Raw genomic sequence first — 22,478 nt, forward strand, 5'->3', positions numbered from 1 at the left:
AGTACAACGATTCATAAAATAAATCAAAATTGCAATAGATTTCTCACAGTGATGAGAAGTCATTTTTACATTATTATTAATATTATGTATGTTGATCAATAATTTATAGAGAAGAGAATGACGTTAAAAATTAAATTTCAAATTATTTTGATTCATCATATTATGAAGAGACGCAACAGTAGAAGTTAATGTCAAAAAATAAACAAATAATATATTTGATGAAAAGGTATAACGAAAAGATGCAATTGTTATTTGCATTCATTCAGATTTATTGAAAAAAATATGTGTTGAGTAGAAAGTTTGAAACTTTTCTCAAAGAAAAACAATATATAAAATTTTAAAGATGTGTACCTTTGAATTGAAAAGAAAGTTTGAAAATTTCACAAAAGAAGAACATACATATATATGTTTAAAGATTTCTCAAAAAAGAACAAATATATAGACACAACTCTTTGTAAGAGACACACCTTTACATTCAACAGACGCAAATTTTTAAAAAGACGCAACCGTCGATGTTTCTGTCTAAAAATAAATAATATATTTATGAAAATTTATAAAAGATGAACTGTTCTTCGCATTTATTCAGATTTATGAAAAATCTTTGTTGAATAGGAAGTTTGAAAATTATGTAAAAGAAAAACAAATATATAAATTTCTAAAGATGTGTACCTTTGAATTGAAAAGAAAGTATGAAATTTTCACAAAAAAAAAACATATATATATATATATATTTATTTCTAAAAATGTGAATATTTAAATAGACACAACTGTTTGTAAGAGACACAACTTTACATTCAACAGATGCAACTTTTTAAAAGGAAGCAACCATATAATTTTTTGTCAAAAAATAAATAAATAAAAATATTTTATGAAAAGATATAACGAAAAGATACCATTCTTCGTATTTCTTTAGATTGCTATTATTATATAGATTACACAACTTATATATATATTTTATATGAAAAAGTACAATCACGTCATCAGGTGGAACTTTCAACATGAGTGTCCTCTTCCAAGAGTGGGCGTATCCCGCATTCACCTATCTCCCATCTGTCATTGTCGACTTCAAACTCAAATAAAATCTCTATGCATTCCACATTTCTTAATTCATAATGGAATGCGGACTCCACATTTGTTACTTCAACTTCGAATGTGTACAAATGCTCCGTTAAAAGTGGACTTAGCAGTTGGCCACGTAATTGACACCCGCTACCACTTTGTATGTCTACCATGTGAACCCTTACAAACACGTCCTGATAATCAGATTTATCACCCTTATTAATCAGCAGGATGCAAGCCTTAAATCTCAAATGTAAAGGAATACGCCTTGGATTAAACTTCACTACCAGAGAACCTCCAGTAGTGGCTCGGTAATTGAAAAACGCATGCATTTCTCTACACGGCAAGATTGCGTATTTACTTGTCGATGTCTGGATAATGATATCTCTCCCATTTTCATTCAGTTTCCAGCAGTCAATAAACCTGAGGCAAACTTCAGGATTGGGAAATGAGCAAGCAAGTGTCTCCAAAGACACAGTTTTCTGCATCTAAATTTGATAGAGAACATGGAAGCTGCGGGAGTGATACTAGCTTCATGCATTTCTTGAGTACAAGTCGACGTAAATGAGACATTCCTTTGATCCATGCAGGGACTTCTTCTATATCTGCATCCAACTCCAACTCTGTGATGATGTCAAGAGCATGTGGGAATTTTCCAAGGTCTTTCCAGAATGTCATACGCAAGTCATGAAGTTGAGACCATGACATGATCGACAAGGGAACTTCTTTTATCAAAGTTCCACAGAGCATAAGTCGTTTGATGTTTGTAGAAATCTCAGGAAAACATTTAAATTGCGAGCAACCAGTGACATCAAGTTCTTCTAAAGAATCCAAGATGATGTTGATAGGTAGACCCTCTACCTTTGAGCATCTTCGCAAACTCAACTTCTTCAACATAGGGAGGTTTCCAATAAAACATGGTATCTCCACTAGGAAATCACTAAGATCCAATTCTTGGAGACTAATGATATTTTCAATAGAGGAGGGAAACTCCACTAGGCTTGAACATCCACTGAGATATAAATTCTGGAGATTAACGATATTACCAATAGATGAGGGAAGATCCACTAGGCTTGAGCATCCACGAATATTCAATTTCCGAAGATTAATGATATTTCCAATAGAGGAGGGAAGCTCCACTAGACTTGAGCATTCACTGAGATCCAATTTCTCAAGATTAACAATGTTTCCAATAGAGGATGGAAGCTCCACTAGGCTTGAGCATTTACTGAGATTCAACTTTCGGAGATTAACAATATTTCCAAATGAGGAGGGAATCTTCACTAGGCTCGAGCATTCCCTAACATGCAATTTCTGGAGATTAATGATATTTCCAATAGAGGAGGGAAGCTCCACTAGGCTCGAGCATCGACAAAGATACAAAGATTGGTGTTTAATGATATTACTAATAGATGCGGGAAGCCCCACTAAGCTTGAGCATCCAGTGAGACCAAAATCGAGATTAATGATATTACCAATAGATGAGGGAAGGTCCACTAGGCTTGAGCATCCACGAAGATCCAATTCCTGGAGATTAATGATATTTCCAATAGATGAGGGAATTTCCACTAGACTTGAGCATGCATTGAGATCTAGTGTCTCGAGATTAACAAGATTTCCAATAGAGGAGGGAAATTCCACTAGGCTTGAGCACCCACGGAGATTCAATCTCTGGAGATTAATGATATTTCCAATAGATGAGGGAAGCTTTACTAGGCTTGAGCAATCATGAAGATCCAATTTCTTGAGATTAATGATATTACCAAAAGATGACGGAAGTTCCACTAAGCTTGAGCAAACAAGAAGATCCACTTTTAGGAGATTGATGAGATTTCCAATAGATGAGGGAAGTTCAAGTAGACTTGAGCATCTGTAGAGATTTAATTTCCGGAGGTTTGTGATATTACCAATAGATGAGGGAAGTTCCACTAGGCTTGAGCAAAATTCTAGATCTAAGCTCTGGATATTAGTAGCATTTCCAATAGAGGAAGGAAGCTCTATCAAACTTGAGCAATTATGAAGATCCATTTTTAGGAGATTAGTGGCCCTTGAGAGATTAGGAAGCTCCTTCAAATATCTTGAATAACCTAAATTGAGCACTTTGAGATTGATGAGCGGCTGTAATGACAAAAAAAAAGACAACATACGAGAACGAGTTTAGTAGTGAAAGAATTTATAGGCTGAGGTCACTTTTCCAGTCTTATTTTAACAAAATTGTACAAAATTAATTGCATAGAAACGAAAGTAAAATAGATTTCATAAAAAATGATAAATGCTTACTTGAATTCCTTCCCATAATTTCTCGAGCTTGCTGTGTACCATGATTATCTTGACAAGGAACTTAGGATTAAATTTAGAAGGAAAACATGTCATCGGCGAATAGTCCCAATTTAGAATTCTAATTTTTGGAGGTAGATAGTTTAGATCTTGTGGTAAGAGTAATTTTCCGGCAGTGCCAGCTAATTTCAAAAATTCAAGATTAGGCATTTCTTCGAAAACCCCCTCACTTAGTATTAATTTGTCGACCACGAACCCAGAAAGAATCAAATATATGCCTATAACACTATTACTACCCTGAAAAAAAAGACACACAAATAGTTTGAAAATACTAAACTATACTTATGGCGATTCGATCTAGGGTTTGATATGCTTTGGTTCAGTGCTGTTGAGAGGCGGAAGATTGGTCTTTCGTGTGCTCTGGTTACGTTTGGATCTCGGAGATGGATCGGAAATCTGTCTTCGATTTGGTCTGGGTTCACTCGGGACTTACGGGATCTCTTTCTCTATGGTGGGGATCGAGTTGGATCGAATCTTATCGGGCTGATTGAGGATTCGATACGGTACGGGTGGATTGAGGATTTGTATCGGGTTGGTTTTATTGAGGTTGATTCGATTCGGGTTGATTGCGAGTGCGATAGGATTTGCTTCCGGATTGCATGGCGATTGATTTTGCTTGTTATACATTGTCGAGATTTTCATATCATGTTGATTGAGGCTCCACCTGAATATACTATCGGGAGGATTCATTGGTATGTTAATTATGGTATGAGATCAATTCTCTTTCCTTGGTTTGTCAGATGGGTATCTCGTTACGATCTTGTATTGGTGATTCTGGAATGTTTTGTGATGTTCTCTGAGATATCAATTTCGGACAGATTTTGTCTATCCCTTGACAATGGGTGTTTTGTTCAAGTGGTATTTATCCGCGAGCTCAGTTTGATAGGGTGGTTTTATAACTGCTGGATCATTCTTTCTTCAGTGGGCGATTTGTCTGATTTTCTGAGAGAATTGTGTCTTGCGGTGTCGTGTTTTTCAGACCTCAAGGAGTTTTGGTTGTGTCGTTGGTGGTCTATCATGTCTCAGTTAGCACTCAACAAAGGCAAAGCTCCGTTGGTCCGTACGGAGACAGTGAGGATCGCTAATTCGGTTTTGGCTCAGAGAATACAACAATTCTCACTGACTCTTATTGGGCGTTTGATGAATCCAAGTGTTCAGCAAATGGAGTCTTTGGTGGCTAATCTACCGAAGATTTGGAAGCTGGAGGACAAGGTGGTAGGAGCAGACTTGGGTCAGGGCTTATTTCAGTTTAATTTTGAGGCTGAAGAGGAACTGCAGGCGGTGCTGATGAACGGTCCATACCATTTTGATGGGTGGATGCTCGCGTTGGTGAAATGGGAGCCTATCATATCATCTACTTATCCCTCCGCAATCAACTTTTGGGTTAAGGTAACGGGTATTCCCATGCATCTTTGGGAAGAAGCGACTTTGAGAGCAATAGGTAAGAAGGTGGGTATTCTCAGGGAGATTGATGAGGAGACTGGAAGTTTCTGTGTGACTGTTAATGGCTTTAATCCTCTCCTTTTCAAGATGGTTGTTCCCTTTGAGTTTGGAGATGAGGTTATTGTCTCCCTTGAGTATGAGAAGCTGACAGGTTTTTGTGAGCATTGTTCTCGTCTAACTCATGATGTGCGTGAGTGCCCAGAATTGAAGAAGGGAGCGGGGGAGCAGGTCGCGGAACAGCAAGTGGATAAACGGTTTGTTCTGAAACATCATCTTCAGGGTAAGCAAGGGGGATTCAAAAGTGAAGGTGGTTGGGAGAAACCAAGGAAGCATGTTAAGAGGGCTTTGGATTTCCAGGGTCACGAGGGTATGCACGGAGATGGGGGTGCTTATGGTTCCCGATATCAAGAAAGGTTCCAAGGTTCAACGTGGGGACAGAAAAAACAGTTTACAGCTGTGGAGTCTAGTGGCTCTGGTGGACAGAGAGGTTCGCAGATGCTAAGTGGTGAGTTAGAGGGACAGGTTCCTTCCTTCAATCTGAATCGAAAGGGTATGGGACCTGTGTGGCCAAAACCGTTGTATAAGGTCAAACAGGGGAGCGCGGTGAAACAGAATGCTGTTGCAAAGAGATCCCAAGAGGAAGAGGATGCGGTTGGGAGAGGTTCCACTTCTCAGGCTGTTACGGTTGCTCCGGAAGAGACTCTCACCGGATTGGTCAAGGAGGGAGAGGAGACTGGCTTTATGGAGGAGAATGATGACTTGTTGGAGGAGGGAGAATATCCCGAAGGTGATGATGCGGTTATACCTGATACTGAGTTGGGTAAGGAGGACGACACTCTCACCGAGCAGGGTACGGATTCACAGTCGGATATGACTGGTGATTCACAAGGTAAACCTCCTGTTTTAGTCTTGCCGGATTCGGTTTTGGGTCTTGTTAATAACGCTTTGGCTGATGTTAAGCTAGTGGATCCGGTAATACATAGGGTGAGACTTAATAGGCCTAATGTTAGAAAGGGTGTTAGTGGTTCAGGAATAGTTGCTAAAAATGTTGTTAGGACTTTGGCTTCTCCGGGGAAACGGTTATTGGCTAAGGCGTTATCTAAACCTGCAGGTGCAGGAAAAAAACAGAAGAGTCAGGGGAGGCAAGATATTCCCTTGAGAGGTAAACCAGCGGATGGTAGTCGTCAAGTCAAGAAAGGGACGGTGGCTCTCCCGAAACCACCGGCGCACACGTGAAGATCCTGAGTTGGAACTGTCAGGGCATTGGGGTTGATCTGACAGAGAAGTATTTGGGTGATTTATGGAAGCAACATCGACCAGACATTTTATTTTTATCAGAAACTAAGAAATGTTTTTCTTATTTGCAAAAGTTTCAGAATAAGTTTGGTTTTAATAATTTGTATACTGTTGAACCCTGCGGGACAAGTGGTGGTTTAGCATTATTTTACAAAGATGAAATAAAACTCTCAGTTCTTTATGATTGTGATCGCATTATAGATGTACAAGCTTTCTTTGGCCAACAATTAGTTTATATGTCTTTTATTTATGGGGATCCGGTCCCCCAAAATCGAGTAAAAGTATGGGATAAATTATCGGATATCGGGTCTTTCCGTGTTGATCCGTGGTTTATGATTGGTGATTTCAATGAATTGAGTGGTAATCATGAGAAAAGGGGAGGTGCTTTGCGTCCAGCCTCTTCTTTTGTGCCTTTTAATTCCATGATCCGACATTGTGGGATGTTAGAGTTTCCTTGTTATGGTGAGCATTTATCATGGAGGGGTAATCGGTGCAATAACCAGGTTGTTCGGTGCCGGTTAGATCGTGCTTTGGGTAATGAGGACTGGCAAGGTTTTTTCCCGAATTCCAAGGTAGACTATTTGGATATGATTGGTTCTGATCATTGTCCAATTTTGGCAACTTGTCTGAAGACACATATAAAACGGAATCGGCAATTCCGTTTTGACAAATGCTGGTTGGGGAAGGATGGATTATCCGGGGCAGTTGAGTCAGGTTGGAATCGTACTATAAATTTCCGGCCTACGGGCTTTGTGGATAAAATAAAGAATTGCAGGAATTCGATTTCTTGGTGGAGAAAGAATAATATTTTTTCTGGCCCAAGACTCATTTCGTCCTTAAAGGCGGCGTTACAGGAGGCGAAAATGGATGATTCAATTTCTCAGGAGGAAATTCGAGGTATAGAGAGGAAATTAAAAGAAGCATATCGGGATGAGGAGTTATATTGGCAACAAAAGAGTAGGAAGTTCTGGTTAAGGGTTGGGGATAAGAATACAAAATTTTTCCAAGCTTCTACTAAACAGCGTCGGGTAAGAAATAGGATCATTGGTCTTTTTGATACAGATAATGTATGGAATGAATCGGCTTCAGGTATGGAGAATATTGCTACAAAATATTTTGAGGACCTTTTTAGGAATTCAGATGCTCAAGGTGTGTCAGAGATGTTACAGGAGGTTACCCCTTTAATATCGGATACTATGAATAGAGATCTAATTCGGGATATTTCTGAAGCCGAAGTTCGGAAAGCTCTGTTTGCTATGCACCCGGAGAAGACACCAGGACCTGATGGTATGACGGCCTTGTTTTTTCAACGATTCTGGTCTTCCTTAAAAGGGGATTTAGTGGCTCTAGTCAGAGAGTTTTTCCGTTCAGGACGTTTTGACCCGTGTTTAAATGAGACGAATATTTGTCTTATTCCTAAAGTTGATCGTCCGCAGCGGATGGCGGAGTTTAGGCCGATAAGTCTTTGTAATGTGAGCTATAAAATTATTTCTAAGATCCTGTGTTTTCGGCTTAAGCGGTTTCTCCCATCTTTGGTTTCCGAAACTCAGTCGGCTTTTGTTTCGGGTCGTTTAATAACGGATAATATATTGGTTGCGCAGGAGATGTTTCATGGGTTAAATACTAATAATAGGTGCAAGTCGGAATTTCTGGCTTTCAAAACGGATATGAGTAAGGCTTATGACCGTGTAGAATGGGCTTTTTTAGAGGCAGTCATGGTTAAGTTAGGGTTTGATCGGAATTGGATCTCTTGGATCATGTGGTGTGTATCTTCGGTGTCGTATCAAGTTCTTCTTAATGGTCAACCCCGGGGTTTTATTAAACCACAGCGGGGTCTTCGTCAGGGGGACCCGTTGTCACCGTACTTGTTTATACTCTGTACAGAGGTTCTGATAGCGAATATCAAAAAGGCAGAACGGGAGAAAAAGGTAACGGGTATCACAATCGCCCGGGATAGTCCTACCATTTCGCATTTGTTGTTTGCTGATGACAGTCTTTTCTTCTGTAAAGCAGAGGCGACAGAATGTCAGACGGTCATGGAAATTATCAGGAATTACGGCAAAGCCTCAGGACAAGAGGTTAATTTAGAGAAATCATCTATAATGTTTGGCAAGAAGGTTCCTACTGAGATAAGGGATCAGTTGAAGTCAGTTATTGGTATTACCAAAGAGGGAGGTATGGGATCTTATTTGGGCATTCCTGAAAGCCTCCAGGGTTCAAAAAATAAGGTTTTTGGATATGTCAAGGATCGATTGGATGATCGTGTCAATGGTTGGAATGCAAAGCTTTTATCAAAAGGTGGTAAGGAGATTATGATTAAATCGGTGGCTTTGGCACTTCCCACGCATGTGATGTCCTGCTACAAATTGCCGCAAGAGTTGACATCTAAATTAACGAGTGCTATTTCCACTTTTTGGTGGAAATCCAACGATAAGGCTCATGGTTTACATTGGGTGGCTTGGGATAAACTATGTAAGGATAAGTGTGATGGGGGTCTAGGTTTCAGAGCCTTGGAACAATTTAATGATGCTATGTTAGCAAAACAGTATTGGCGTTTAATTCAACACCCGACGTCATTAATGGCGAGGGTTTTGAAAGGCCGATATTTTAGCAATAAACACCCGCTTATGGCCAAAAAACCTTCTAATCCCTCCTTTGCCTGGAGGAGTATTTTTTCAACGAAAGATTTAGTGGAATATGGAGCGCGATGGGCGGTAGGTTCGGGTAGTTCTATTTCGGTTTGGAGAGATCCATGGATTCCGGATATTAGACCACGTCCTGCCAATGGTCGGGGACGACTCTGGTTACCGAGCTTGATGGTGAACCACTTAATTAATCCTGTCACGAAGGATTGGCACTTGCCTACTCTAGAAGAGTTTCTGGATCCGGGGGATATACCGATTATTCGGCGTATGTCGGTCAGTAAGGTCCAGCAACGGGATCGGTTAGTATGGCATTTTACCAAGTCAGGGAAGTATACGGTTAAATCAGGTTATAGATTAGCCAGAGAACTGATGACGGAAGTCGAATACGGACCAACATGTATGGCCCTCAGGGCCCAGGTGTGGAAGCTGGATGTTCCCCCAAAGGTCCAACATTTTTTCTGGCAGATTGCGTCGGGCACCCTCCCAGTGCTCGAACGACTTGCGTATAGGGGTATCCGGTGTGATACACTCTGCAAACGGTGTGGGGCTGCACCAGAAACTATCAATCATGCTCTCTTTGAGTGCCCTCGCTCGCTCGATGTTTGGGAGTTGTCCCTAGTTTCGTTAGTCCCCGATGGCTTTCCATTTGCTTCAATTTATGCAAATTTAGACTTTATTTTTTGGCGGGCAGCCTCTCAGTCGGGGGATTCGGATGTAGCTAATCGTCTTCCTTGGATACTTTGGACATTATGGAAAGATAGGAATAAAAAAGTTTTTCAGGGGTTACAGGCCGAGCCGACGGAAATTCTACACCAGGCGAATAATGATAAATTACTATGGGAAGAAGCAAAATCCTATTCGGATAGGTATTTGCATACTACGCCTCTGGTGGAGGATAGGGGAGCGTTTCCTCGATGTCAGATTGATGGTTCTTGGAAAGGGTCAGATGCTATGCAGGGTCTAGGATGGTGGTGTTGTAGTGATGATGATGCGACTCTCCTTTTGGGAGCACGGAGTCAGAGATGCGGTCCTACATCCTTACATGCAGAGCTACAAGCCTTGATTTGGGCTATGGAGTCACTCTTGGCGGCTGGAGTTGGATGTCAAAGCTTTGAGACAGACTGTGCAGAATTGGTGGCGATGGTGCAGACGCCTGACGATTGGCCATCTTTTTCGAACCTGTTAGAGGAGTTTCTTGTGCTCAGACCATGCTTTTCCTCGTTCTCCCTGATCAGGATCTCTAGAGAGCTCAATGTAAGGGCAGATTGTCTAGCCCGTTCTTCAAGATTGCTTTCCTCTGAAATTTCCTTTGTAAACTCTTTTCCTCCGGTTTGGGCAACCAATCTTGGAGTTATTTTTTAATTTGATTAATGTTTGGTTGAAAAAAAAAAAAAAAAAAAAAAAGACACACAAATATAAAAGTAGAGATTGTCAGTGATTGATTTATCAGATGTATTAAATGTGTATGGGTAGTAAAAGAACTCAAAGATAAATGACGAAACGTACCGTATGATCAATGAGTACTTCACAAATCTCCTTAGTATCAAATAAAAATCGACGTTTCCCAGGCTCATAAATGGATTGGTTACAAACAATTTCCCTACCCAATTGAACTAGTAGATTTTGAATTGGCCTATGTTTCTCCTTGGATATAAGAGATCTCTGAATTAAGACTTGAAGCCCTTGATGCACGTTCAAGAATTTGTGTTGAAGAGTATCTTCAAAAGTATGATCAATGCTTTCATTAAAAAAGCATGTTATATGAAGAAATAAATCTTTGTCTTCTTCATTTAAGGCATCGTAACTAAACTTTAAAGTGCTATGAATTTCCCCATCAAGGCGAACCCTTAACCTTGGTAGTTCCGCTTTCCAGTCTTGCTTGGACATTCCTAGGAAATGAGAACCCATAACCCTAAGTGCTAAAGGGAGGCTACCAGCAAGTCTTGTCACTTCCCAAGCAAGCCTTTCGAAACCATCATAAGGGGAATCTTGACCAAAAGCATTCATGCAGAAGATTTGAAGAGCCTCATTATGTGGTGGAAAATCCACGTTGTAGATATGATTGATCTTAAATGCCTTCAAAATTTTTTGGTCTTGTGTTGTAATAATAATACAAGATCCAGGACCGAGGCATACCGCTTTTGGCATGGCAAGTAATTGTACTAATTGATCCACCCCATCAAGAACAATAAGCACTTTTTTCCCCATCACAAAGTTTTGTGCAGTTCCTAAATGATGAATCTTGATATCCTTTTGGTTAGTTAATTGAGAGAGAAACTGCTGCTCTAATTGCAACTTAACATTGTGATCATCAGAAGAAAATGGTCTTGCACAACTTGGTTTGAATTTCATGAAAACATTCAGTTCAAAATGATCAGAGATTTGATTATGTAAAACTCTAGCAATGGTGCTCTTACCAATACCAGAAGGACCCAAAATCCCAACCACCCTCCTTTCATCTATTGAGCCTAGGCAAAGCAATTGCTTCATTTTTTCCATATGAGCCCCCATCCCAATTAAACCATCGAGATCACTTGATGGTGTGCAACTATACAATCTTTTGAAAATTTCATTGACTATTTTTTCGATCATGGCAGCTTCATTTTCCCTACAGAAAGATAGAGAAATTAATACATTTACTTTTGATGTGTTGAAAGATTAAGAGCAAAGACAAACCAGTTTCTTGAATCATAACCAGCAATTGTAGCCACTTCCTCAAAAGCTTGTCTCCATCTCCTAATCTTCTCCTTTGTTCTACCCTTACAAGTTTTCTCAAAACAATCTCCAAATTCTCCGGTCAGCTTCTTAACATGGGATGGATCAACTTCATAGAAAACGGCAAACACTGTTAGACCAAACTCTTTCTTGCACTCCATAATCTCCACTAATTCGTCAAGACACCACTTTGAAGAAGCATAGTTCCTTGAGAGCAAGACAACCGCGATCTTAGATCCTCTAATGGCCTTAATGAGTTCAGGATCAATAGATTCTCCTCTCCTGATCTCATTATCAATGAAATGAGTGATTCCTTTTCTTTGAAACTCCTTTTGAATGTGACTGAGAAAGTTTCTGCGAACGTCTTCCCCACGGAAGCTCGGAAAGACATGGTGAGTCCAGTTGCAAGACAAAGAAGAGGAAGGAGATGTTGAAGAAGACAAAACAGATTGAGGAGATGTTGAATTAGACATTAAAGATGGAGGAGATGTAGAAGAAGACAAAGAAGATGTAGGAGATGTTGAAGAAGACAAAGACGATGGAGGAGATGTAGAACAAAAACCAACATCGTTGTTTTCTTTATTGTCTTTGAACTTTCTAAGAAAGCTGAAGAAGCCTATTACAACAACAACAACAACAAGAAGAATGGTAAGAAAAAAAGAAGAATCCATGAGCATAAGATTGAGAGAAGAGAATATCAAGATCAACAGAGATTTTTTGGTTATCAGAATAGCTATACGAAGGATGAATTAAAAAGAGGGATTTGTGTACATACATTATTGAACACATTATCTCGACTCCATTGACCTACACAAGTCAATAGCAAGCTTCACGGATGTTTCCTATGTTTGTGTGGTCGACAAGGAATGGAAATGAAAAAAATCAGATTAATGAGTTATGGGCTTAAATATTTAGTGGACAATCTAATAAAACTAAGCCTTTTAAGAGGGTTTTTTTCCTTCAAACGCTACAAATTTATAATCGACACAAAAACTTAAAAAAAAAAAAAAAAAATTAATTGGTCCAAAAAATTAGACTGATCCCTTTAGGGTTTTGCCCGGAAAGCAAAATGGGTTTTGGATTTTCAGGTAAGGATCCCTTTAGGGTTTTTGTCGGAGCAGACTTCGTCGATCTATTTAAGGAAAGAGAAAAAGCATAATAAGGCCATCGATCGAGATTTCTTATCTGTAACAAAACTTATCTTACAGTTAACAATCATTCAACGTGAGATAATAAGGGCTTTGCCCTCGTGAACTATTATACAAACTTGGTTTCTATCATGGTATCAGAGTATTCAATTCTAAAAAAAAAGAAAAAAAAAAGTTTGTTAGATTCGTGATGTTGTGGTGACTACACTGCTTTGTAGAAACTGGGTTTCACACGATAAATTTGTTTGATGGGGGGAAACAAATTTATATATAATAGCAATCTCAATAAATGCCACCAAAGGTTATGTCTTTTCAATCATACCTTTTGGATAATTTTCCAAAAAAATCTATAAAAAAATTAAACTGTGTGTTTTACAAAAAGTTACGATTTTTCATTGTAACGTTTTTTTTTGTAAAGTTACAACTGTTCATTCTAGAGTTGTGTCTATTCGAATATTCATATCTTTTGAAATCTATATATATATATATTTGTTTGTTTAAACGTTCTCATTTTTTTGCCATACACAAAATAATATAAAATTTCAATCCCAACGGTTTTTACAGCTCTCTAAATTATTTTCTAGATTTCATTCTTTTAAAAAGTAAATAAATTCCTCTAATTCTTTATTTAACAAAAAATTTTTGGAACGATGAATTCTAATTTACAACTTTTAGTTAATTTTATTTATAAAAATTTAATGAAAATACCTATATCTAATAGCAATCCGAATAAATGCCACCAAAAATTGTGTTTTTCAATCATACCTTTTGGATAATTTTCCAAAAAAATATGTAAAAAATTTAAATTGTGTGTTTTACAAAAAGTTGCGATTGTTCATTGTAACTGTTTTTTTGTAATGTTGCAACTGTTCATTGTAGAATTGTGTCTATTCAAATATTCATATATTTTGAAATCTATATATATTTGTCTGTTTGAACTGTTTTTCATTTTTTGTCATGGCACAAAATAATATAAAATTTCAATCTCAACGGTTTTTACAACTCTCTAAATATTCTCTAGCATTCATTCTTTTAAAAGTAAAGAAATTCCTCCAATTCTTGATTTAACAAAAGATTTTTAGAATGATGAATAATGATTTTTTTAAATTGTAGCTCTTTACCATAATTTTTCGTAAAAATATCTTATATTTAAATATTTTAAACAATATGCTTTGCAAAGTTGCGTCTATTCTAAATAATATTTTTTGTTATAAGTTTTTATTTTGATAGTTGTATTTTTAGTAACAGTTTATGTATTTAAACTATTCTATTACATTCAAAAAAATTCATAATGTATAATTTTATATTTTAATTTTTTTTTCTAAAATACTTCCCCCGCGACATCGCGTGGGGGGGGGGGGTCTGAGTCCTTGTTCACATAATAAATCTCTCTCAAAAATCAGATCAAAGCTAACAAACAAAGGGGGATTGAAATCTCTTGAGGAAAAAGTTAGGGTTCTGCTCAAAAGATGTGAAGAACTAGAGTTATTGTATTAATTGCTGGATGGATTACAATGAGGAGATTGTCCTTTATTTATATGCTTTCTTAGCCTCGTTGGAAGGGTTTTGAATCCAGCAAGTCAGCCAATGAACAGAATAATTCGCAACATGCCTAGGAAATGGTAAAAGGAAGGTCGAGTAAAAGGTATTGCTCTTACTAAGGAGAAGTTTCAGTTTATCTTCGATTCGGAATATGATTTACAAGATGTTTTGAGCAAAGGTGCCCACACCTTCAATGAGTGGTCCATTGCGGTGGATAAATGGTATGAGATCCCGCCTGTCAACTATCTGCAATACATCCCGATTTGGGTTCAGATCTGAAATGTGCCAATCAACTACTACACCAAATCAGCTATCACAACGCTAGGAGAATTAATTGGTCAAGTTCTTGAAGTAGCTTTCGATCCGGCCCAACCTCAGCTCCAAGAATTTGTGCGGGTTAAAGTCCTTTTTGATGTGGCCAGACCTTTACGAAGATCCAAATTGGTTAATCTGCCAAAGGGTGGTTCAGCAGAAATTAGGTTTCAGTATTAGCGCATTCAGAAACGATGTTACAACTGTCAAAGGCTGACACGTGATCGAGATTTCTGTCCTCTGCTCATAAAGGAAAGACAGGATGTTGCAGATGCCAGACGTATGGGTTTACCAGTGGAAAAAAGAAAAAGCCCCTAGTCATCAAAGAATCTGATCCTCTCTTTGGTGTTCTGAGGGAAGATCAAGTCGGATTAGATGCTGCTTCTAGAAGAACAAAGATAGCAGCGGATGTCTTAGAAGGAATGAGACAATACCTCTTGGTGTCAGACGAATTGGAGTTACTTCTGCGTAGAGACAAAGTTATAAAATCAGTAAGTGAGGTTGAAAAAGATCCCATCCTCCAGAAATCGGTTCTCCGTCTTGAACCAACTTCAATCGTACACTCAGATGTTAACAAAGATAAAGGAATGGTGTTTAGTTATGATATTGCTGAGATTAATCTGGAGAACTTGGGAAGAGCGAGTAGTGAACCTCAATTGAGGAAGCAACATGAAGCTAGTCAAGCTTGGAATTTAGAGTCCTTTTCTCCCATTTCCCTTCAAGAACCAGCGAAATTTCTAGCTCTGTCCCAGCCTTTTCAGGTTAATCCGACGGTTTTCATAACTGGCTCTTCTGGAGCTGGTTCTTCCGGGATTAAACCCAAAAAGCCTGCATAAAAAAACGACCATAAAAAACACTAGAAAAGCCAAATCCCTGGAGACCGCAGGAGCTGGTTGTCTCCAAAATCTTAAGCTCGGGTTAGCGACTGGTACTCAAGAAAAAAGAAAAGCAGTTGATCAGGGTTCAAGCTCTGCGAAGTCTTCCAAGCTAAATCCCTTAGAGGTAATCCCACAGGAGGGATTGCCCAAAGCGCAATGAGCATAATTAGTTGGAATTGTCAAGGCTTGGGACGGTCTCAAGACTTGACAATTCAGCATCTCAAGGAAATGCGTAAAAACCATTTTCCTGAGATTTTGTTCCTAATGGAAACTATGCACAGTAGGGATGTTTTAGTTGATCTTCAAGTTTGGCTGGGGTACGAGAAGGTTTTTACGGTGGAACCAGTCGGAAAAAGTGGTGGCTTAGCACTCTTTATTAAAAGCGGAGTTCAAGTGGACTTTAATTTTGTGGATAAAAACCTGATGGATTTTCAAGTTCAAGTTGGAGCAGTTTCTTTTTTTTGTGTCGTGTATATACGGTGATCCAGTTTTCAAAAAAAGAATAGAAAATTGGGAGAGGATGAACAGAATTGGAGTTGGCCGATAGGATAGGTGGTGTATCCTAGGAGATTTCAATGATATCCTGCACAACAGAGAAAAATTAGGAGGTCCTCGAAGAGGTGATTCAAACTTCAAACCTTTCTCAGAGATGCTGGAAACATGTGATATGGTGGAACTCGCTAGCAAAGGAAACCAGTTTACATGGGCAGGGAAGCGGTATGACTTATGGATCCAAAGTAGACTAGACAGAGTTTTTGGAAACAAAGAATGGTTCTCTCATTTTCCTGCCTCGAACCAGCGTTTTCTGGACATGAGGGGCTCAGATCACAAACCTGTTCTTTTAAAGCTGATGGATTTGCAAGAGGAGTATAGGGGCCACTTCAGGTTCGACAGGCGTTTGCTTTACAAGCCAAATGTTGAGGAAGCAATCGCTCATGCGTGGGGATCTTCTTCTGTAGGAGTAACAAGCAGTGTCTCTCAAAGATTAAGGTTGTGCAGAAAAGCTCTCAGTGCATGGAAAAGAACCAATACCCTGAATGCAAAAGAGACCATCACGCGTCTGGAAACTGATCTCGAATTTGAAGTATCTTCCTCTTTCCCAAGAGCGACTGTGGTCAGTAATATCAAAAGAGAATTGGCAGCGGCCTAACGAGAGGAAGAAAACTTCTGGAGACAAAGAAGCAGGTGTCAGTGGCTAAGAAGTGGGAACAGGAACTCAAGGTTTTTCCACGCTTTGGTAAAGGGAAACAGATCTAGACTGAGAGTTGAGTTCCTGCTGGACAGTTCTGGAGTTGAACAAAAGTCGGAAGCAGCAAAAGGAGCAGTTGCTACTGATTATTTCCAGACCCTATTCACCTCTTCCAATCCAACCCCATTCACTTCCTGGTTCTCTGATTTTCCAATGCGAGTATCTCAAGACATGAATGCATAATTGGTCAAGGAGGTTACTAAAGAGGAAATTAAAGAAGCAATGATCTCCATTAAACCATCAAGTGCTCCAGGCCCAGATGGTATGTCGGCAATGTTTTTCCAGCACTACTGGGACATTGTAGGTGATCAGGTAACTAAAGAAGTAAAACTATTCTTTGAAGAAGGAACTTTCCCAGAAGAATGGAACTACACTCATCTTTGTTTGCTTCCCAAGGTTCCTAATCTGAACTTGATGAAAGACCTGAGACCCATTAGTCTTTGCTCGGTTCTCTACAAAGTAATCTCGAAGATTCTGGTAAAAAGGCTTCAACCCTTGCTTCCTCTTATAGTGTCAGAGAATCAGACGGCCTTTGTCACTGATAGGTTGATATCTGACAATATTTTGGTGGCTCACGAGATTGTGCACAGTCTACACACTCTCTCGGGGATCTCTTCTGACTATATGACCATTAAGTCTGACATGTCCAAAGCTTTTGACCGAGTTAAGTGGAGTTACCTCAGGTCCTTGTTACTAGCTTTAGGATTCCAGGTTAAGTGGGTTGATTGGATTATGCTTTGCATTTCCACGGTAACTTATTCAGTTCTTATCAATGATCAGCCGCATGGACTCATTAAACCGCAAAGAGGACTGAGACAAGGAGATCCTTTATCTCCTTTCCTTTTTGTCATTTTCTCTGAAGGTTTATCTCATCTGCTTAATAAGGCGCAATCAGCAGGAAGAATTTCTGGTATAAGTCTCCATGAAGAGGGTCCGATTCTCCATCATTTGCTTTTCGCTGATGACAGCCTTTTTATGTGTAAAGCCAACCCAGATCAAGCCTTAGAGTTGCAGTCCATCTTAACCGCTTATGGGAAGGCCACATGTCAGGAAATAAACCAAGCCAAATCCTCCATCTCGTTTGGATCCAAGGTACCTGAAAATATCAAGGCGACTATTCAAAATGTGCTGGTAATTTTCAATGAAGGAGGAACGGGTAAGTATTTGGGACTCCTTGAGTGCTTTAGTGGCTCAAAAGTGGAAATGTTGAGTTACATAAAAGACAGGCTAAATGCCAAGGTTTCGGGATGGCATGCCAAAACACTCTCAATGGGAGGCAAAGAAATCATGATCAAATCAGTGGCATTGGCGATGCATATCTTTGCGATGTCATGTTTCAAACTGCCGAAGACAACATGTGCTAATCTGTCTATTGCGATTGCAAACTATTGGTGGAGTGCAAATGAACACCAGCGCAAGATACATTAGGTTAGCTGGAAAAAATTGTGCTTACCAAAAGATTTGGGGGGTATGGGGTTCGGAGACCTTGGCCTATTTAACCAAGCCCTCCTGGCCAAACAAGCGTGGAGGTTACTGCAGGAGCCAAATTGCCTTTTTTCCAAGCTAATGAAGTCCAGATACTTTCCAAACTCGGGGTTTCTTGAAGCAAGATTAGGTACTAGACCTTCTTTTGGGTGGAGAATCATACTCTTTGGTAGGGAGCTTTTACTGAAAGGTCTAAAGCGCAGAGTAGGGAACGGGTATCTCTAAAAGTGTGGATGGATCCCTGGGTTGAAGATGGCGAGATGAGACCACCTTGGATAAAAAATTCCCTCATAGACATTAATCTTAACGTCAAGGAGCTCATAGACTTTGAAAGACGGGAATGGGACGTTCAAAAGCTGAATTTCACTTTCTTCCAATAGACGTTTTGAAGATCCTGAAAAACAAACCGGTGGTTGACAAAGAAGATTTCTTCGTGTGGAAACACACTAAAAGTGGACAATTTTCTGTAAAATTTGCTTATTTTCTTGCAGATAATATTTTCAAGCAAGAGTTACATCTTGAAGCGAACTTACAGCCATCGATTAATGAGTTGAAAGCACAGATTTGGAAACTTCATACGGATCCCAAGCTGAAAGTGTTCCTATGGAAAGTCTTGAGTGGTGCTTTACCGGTTATCTCTAAGCTCAGAAGCATAGGGCTTCAGATGGACGATAAGTGTCAACTGTGTTGACAGCAAGGAGAATGATGTGTCTGTATTTTATAGGATTTTAACCATGGTTTTCACACTTGTTTTGAGTCTTTTGTTAGGTCCTAGTGTGCTTTTATAGTCTTTTTAGTCTTGTGTGAGTCTTTACAGGTTCTAGGTGACTTTGGAAGGAAACTGAGTGTTTTGGGATGTAGACAAGCATCTGAAGCCAATTTGGTGAAGACTGATCGAAATAGCAAGTAGATGGAGCAAACAGAGAAAAGCATCCAGGAGCAGTCTCAACACGCCCCAAAAGACCCTCACCGAAGAGGACATTAAGTTGATCCACCGTTGTCTCTAGCTTTGACAGGGCTTAACCGGATTTAACTTCTTGCCTTGGGACTTGGTGTACATCGAACAAGACTCCTCCCTTAAGCCTTACAAGATATGCATCTCCTCACAAAGTATGCTTCCCCTCTCTCTTCCCTTCATTACTCAATAAAAAAAAAGAGAAAAGAGAAGAAAGAAAGAACAAGAAAAGGATATAGGTAATAAAAAAGTGAACCGAGGGTTGTGCGTAAACCCATGCATCTTCCGGAATTCATGGAAACCTGTCCGCAAGAAAAGAGCAAAGGATTGATAAAAAAATACAATGATACCCTAGAAAATTAGGGAGAAATCAATCCTTTGGAAGTGAGAAAAGAGAGAGGAAAGGAAGCATATGAAGGAAGTCTTGGACAATAAAAGGTTGAAGGAGTCAATAAGTTCAGTGATCGATACTCCCTCGGTGAGACCACACATTTTTCACTAATCTGATTTTGAGAGGCAACTATGGGGATGCTGAAGGTTCTTTAAGGTTGTGGAGTTCAAAGTATGGAGTGTTAATCCTAATCATTGGCGGAGTACAAAAAGTAGTTCTTAATTTGATGTGATGAAGAGTGCAAAGAAGAAGTTCCCAAGAATATGTGAGTTTCCACTTTCAAACCTTTTCTTTGTTCTTGAGTTTTTGTCTGTTCTTGCTTGAGGACAAGCAAAGATTCAAGTCCGTGGGAATTGATGTGTCTGTATTTTATAGGATTTTAACCATGGTTTTCACACTTGTTTTGAGTCTTTTGTTAGGTCCTAGTGTGCTTTTAGAGTCTTTTTAGTCTTGTGTGAGTCTTTACAGGTTCTAGGTGACTTTGGAAGGAAACTGAGTGTTTTGGGATGTAGACAAGCATCTTAAGCCAATTTGGTGAAGACTGATCGAAATAGCAAGCAGATGGAGAAAACAGAGAAAAGCATCCAGGATCGGCTGATCCACATTCGGGATCGACCGATCCCGTACCCGAAGCAATTTTTCCTTTTTCGTTTTAAACCGAGTTTTAGGATTTTATTTTGATATTTAAGTTAGAGGCACGACCTCCAGAGACATAAGCTTTATTTTCTGAGACTATTTTGTATTGAGAGCAAAGGGGGAAGATCTCTAATCCTTCTTGACACTTTGGAGAAGATTTCTAAACCCTATTTTCTATTCTTTTGCAATTCAATTATGTTTTCTTCATCTTTGATTTGTTGTATCTGTTTCTCCATGTCTAAGTAGTTTATCTATTGGGTTTCGGGTTTCAAAGGGGAATTATGATTTTCTAAACTTAGGTTGTTAGATTTGGGGTTGATCTATTATGTTATTCATCTATTGTTGTTCTTATTGCTTAAACTAGATTAGCTACCTAGTTTATGATCATAGGCTTAATTCATCGGGGCACCAAAAGTGTTGTTGAGTTGCTGGAAAAGAACTTAGGTGAGCAAGGTGGACCTTAGCCAACGAAAATTGAAGTTGAGGCACCTTGTGAACAGATCAAACTTGAACCTTTATTGTTTGCTTGGTTTGCTAGGTCCAAACGACGGTTTAGGGTTTAGTGAATTCATTGCATAGATAATTAACGCTGCGAAAGTAGGTTAGCTTTACAACAATGATTTGAGTTCTAAAACGGTGTCTAATGCATCCCATCTAACCACCTTAGTCCGAAATTATATCCCCATAGATTCCCTGCACCCAATATTTCCTTTTTGATTTAGAAACAACTTATTTACTTTCCGTTTTTGGTTTATTACTTGCTTCACAAACTTTCTATTTTGTCTTAGCTATATTTGATCTTGATAATTTCATAGTGCAATTGCTTGGTCCCTGTGGATTCGATCCTGAAGTGTTACAACGATACCACTAGATCGTGGTGGAGTCCACATTGGGTTTTAATTGACCTGTTGATCAATTTGGCGCTGTTGTCGGGGACCAAACGATTGCCTTTGAGATTTTAGAATTGAGTATAGTCTAAGATTTTTTTTTTTTTTTTACTAATTATTTTTTTTTTCTCTTTTATTGTAGATTTTTTTAAAAAAAGATGAAAAATGTTTTTGGGGCCATGGATTACGATGACTGGCAGCAGGAAGAGGAGACCACATTTGATGAAGACATTCTAGATGAGCATTATGTGGAGCCACCGTTTGATGAGAGTGTTCTTACACCAGATCAAAAAGTTAAGTTGGATGAGCTTTCCATGGAGCATCCAACAACAACAAGGAGGAACTTAGCAGCAATGATCTGGTTGAATCTCATCTCACATCGAGCAGTACTTGAAGGGAGGGAGCCCACTTTCACAGAGATTAGGGAAGCTCATGCTTGCGAAAAGGTAATAGATTGAATTCAACCAAGCCAAATAGAAGGTATATGCGTTTCCAACCTTGAAATTCATGATTTTGAGGATATTCACATGCCATGCATTGAAGATGTGACTTCTAGTTTGGATACTCCATTGCTCATTAATGAATGCTATGATTTGATATGTGAGTCTCAACGTCTAGATATTATAAGAGAAGAAAAACTTGCTAGGGATTACCATGAAATATGTTTTGATATTGAGCCATGTTCACATAAATGGTGTAGCTTAGTTTAGACAATAGTCTAACTGTGGTGATTTCTTATGGTTTAGGGAATACCTGTAACAGCTTTTGTAATCTGTTAAAATATAATCCATCAATATAATCCAGTTGACCAAAAAAATAACGGTCATAATATATAAATATTTCGTCACAAATTTTTTATTCTGACGGAATGATACGTTTTTCACTATGTCACGATAAAATAGTCACAAATTCATAAGGGTTTCAAAACAGTCACAAAATTTTGTGACGATTTCCAATGGTAACAATCTGTCACGACTTGTGACGACACTCAAATAGTCACAAACACAGACATAATTCATGACGGAAAATACTGTCATAAATACATTCCAAAATGTGACATAAAAATTGTCACATATTTGTCACCATCTCTACGTCACTAATTTGTTGAAATTTGCGACCAAAAGTCACAAATCCAACACAGTAACTATTTGCAATTTTTTGTCTTACCGAGTTCGTAACAATTTGTTACACAACGTTCATGTTTAAACAATTAATCCTAAACATTCCCATTTTCTTTAAATAATTTATTGTAGTCACAATTTTCCTCTAAAAATCCCTCCTATTAATCGAAAACACACTTTTCAAACAAACATTAGTTTTGTAAATATTTACATCTTAATGTCATTGGAGTTTAGACAAAATAATTCAGTAACGAGAGGGTTAAAATCATCATTTAATCGTTTTTCTATTCGAATAAACACGCGAATCCTTTTTACCCAGTAATATGACCCGGTTTCAGTTTCTAATCTCAGCCGTTCACTATTTTCTTGAGAATAAATC

At 38.8% G+C, this 22,478-nt stretch overlaps 3 protein-coding genes and 1 pseudogene across 4 annotated transcripts; 3 read left to right on the forward strand and 1 right to left on the reverse strand.

Annotated features, from left to right (window-relative positions):
* Positions 1-879: 879 nt before the first annotated feature.
* Positions 880-12,263, reverse strand: LOC104702002 (putative disease resistance protein RPP1; annotated as a pseudogene). The gene is made up of 4 exons (XR_015561058.1): positions 11,457-12,263; positions 10,287-11,388; positions 3,340-3,633; positions 880-3,177 (listed from the first exon to the last, which is right to left on the reverse strand). The product of XR_015561058.1 is annotated as a putative disease resistance protein RPP1 (transcript).
* On the forward strand, positions 3,437-6,316 carry LOC104702000 (uncharacterized). The gene is made up of 2 exons (XM_010417791.3): positions 3,437-5,728; positions 5,951-6,316. Exons 1-2 carry the CDS (start codon positions 3,706-3,708, stop codon positions 6,073-6,075), a joined length of 2,148 nt encoding a protein of 715 aa, XP_010416093.2. The 5' UTR covers positions 3,437-3,705; the 3' UTR covers positions 6,076-6,316.
* Positions 12,264-14,378: 2,115 nt separating the features above from the next.
* LOC147941640 (uncharacterized) lies at positions 14,379-15,333 on the forward strand. The gene is made up of 3 exons (XM_087458594.1): positions 14,379-14,406; positions 14,496-14,664; positions 14,769-15,333. The coding sequence occupies exons 1-3, from the start codon at positions 14,379-14,381 to the stop codon at positions 15,331-15,333; spliced, it is 762 nt and encodes a 253-aa protein (XP_087314720.1).
* Positions 15,334-15,531: 198 nt separating this feature from the next.
* Positions 15,532-16,807, forward strand: LOC104704850 (uncharacterized). The gene is made up of 3 exons (XM_010420873.2): positions 15,532-15,816; positions 15,923-16,489; positions 16,619-16,807. The coding sequence occupies exons 1-3, from the start codon at positions 15,532-15,534 to the stop codon at positions 16,805-16,807; spliced, it is 1,041 nt and encodes a 346-aa protein (XP_010419175.2).
* The last annotated feature ends 5,671 nt before the right edge of the window (positions 16,808-22,478 follow it).

This window comes from Camelina sativa, chromosome 7 (assembly GCF_030686135.1).
Source record: "Camelina sativa cultivar CO46 ecotype springtype chromosome 7, ASM3068613v1".
NCBI classification, from domain to species: Eukaryota; Viridiplantae; Streptophyta; class Magnoliopsida; order Brassicales; family Brassicaceae; genus Camelina; species Camelina sativa.

Bases quoted from the DNA above. Each gene is read 5' to 3' on its own strand.
- LOC104704850 (XM_010420873.2), top strand. From the start codon at position 15,532: ATGAGCATAATTAGTTGGAATTGTCAAGGCTTGGGACGGTCTCAAGAC. The intron at 15,817-15,922 runs GTTGGAGCAGTT...GTTGGCCGATAG, and splicing joins TGATGGATTTTCAAGTTCAA to GATAGGTGGTGTATCCTAGG. The intron at 16,490-16,618 runs GTCAGTAATATC...GCTTTGGTAAAG, and splicing joins CTTTCCCAAGAGCGACTGTG to GGAAACAGATCTAGACTGAG.
- LOC104702000 (XM_010417791.3), top strand. From the start codon at position 3,706: ATGCTTTGGTTCAGTGCTGTTGAGAGGCGGAAGATTGGTCTTTCGTGT. The intron at 5,729-5,950 runs GTAAACCTCCTG...CTAAACCTGCAG, and splicing joins TATGACTGGTGATTCACAAG to GTGCAGGAAAAAAACAGAAG.
- LOC147941640 (XM_087458594.1), top strand. From the start codon at position 14,379: ATGAGTGGTCCATTGCGGTGGATAAATG. The intron at 14,407-14,495 runs GTATGAGATCCC...ACACCAAATCAG, and splicing joins TCCATTGCGGTGGATAAATG to CTATCACAACGCTAGGAGAA. The intron at 14,665-14,768 runs GTTTCAGTATTA...AGGATGTTGCAG, and splicing joins GGTGGTTCAGCAGAAATTAG to ATGCCAGACGTATGGGTTTA.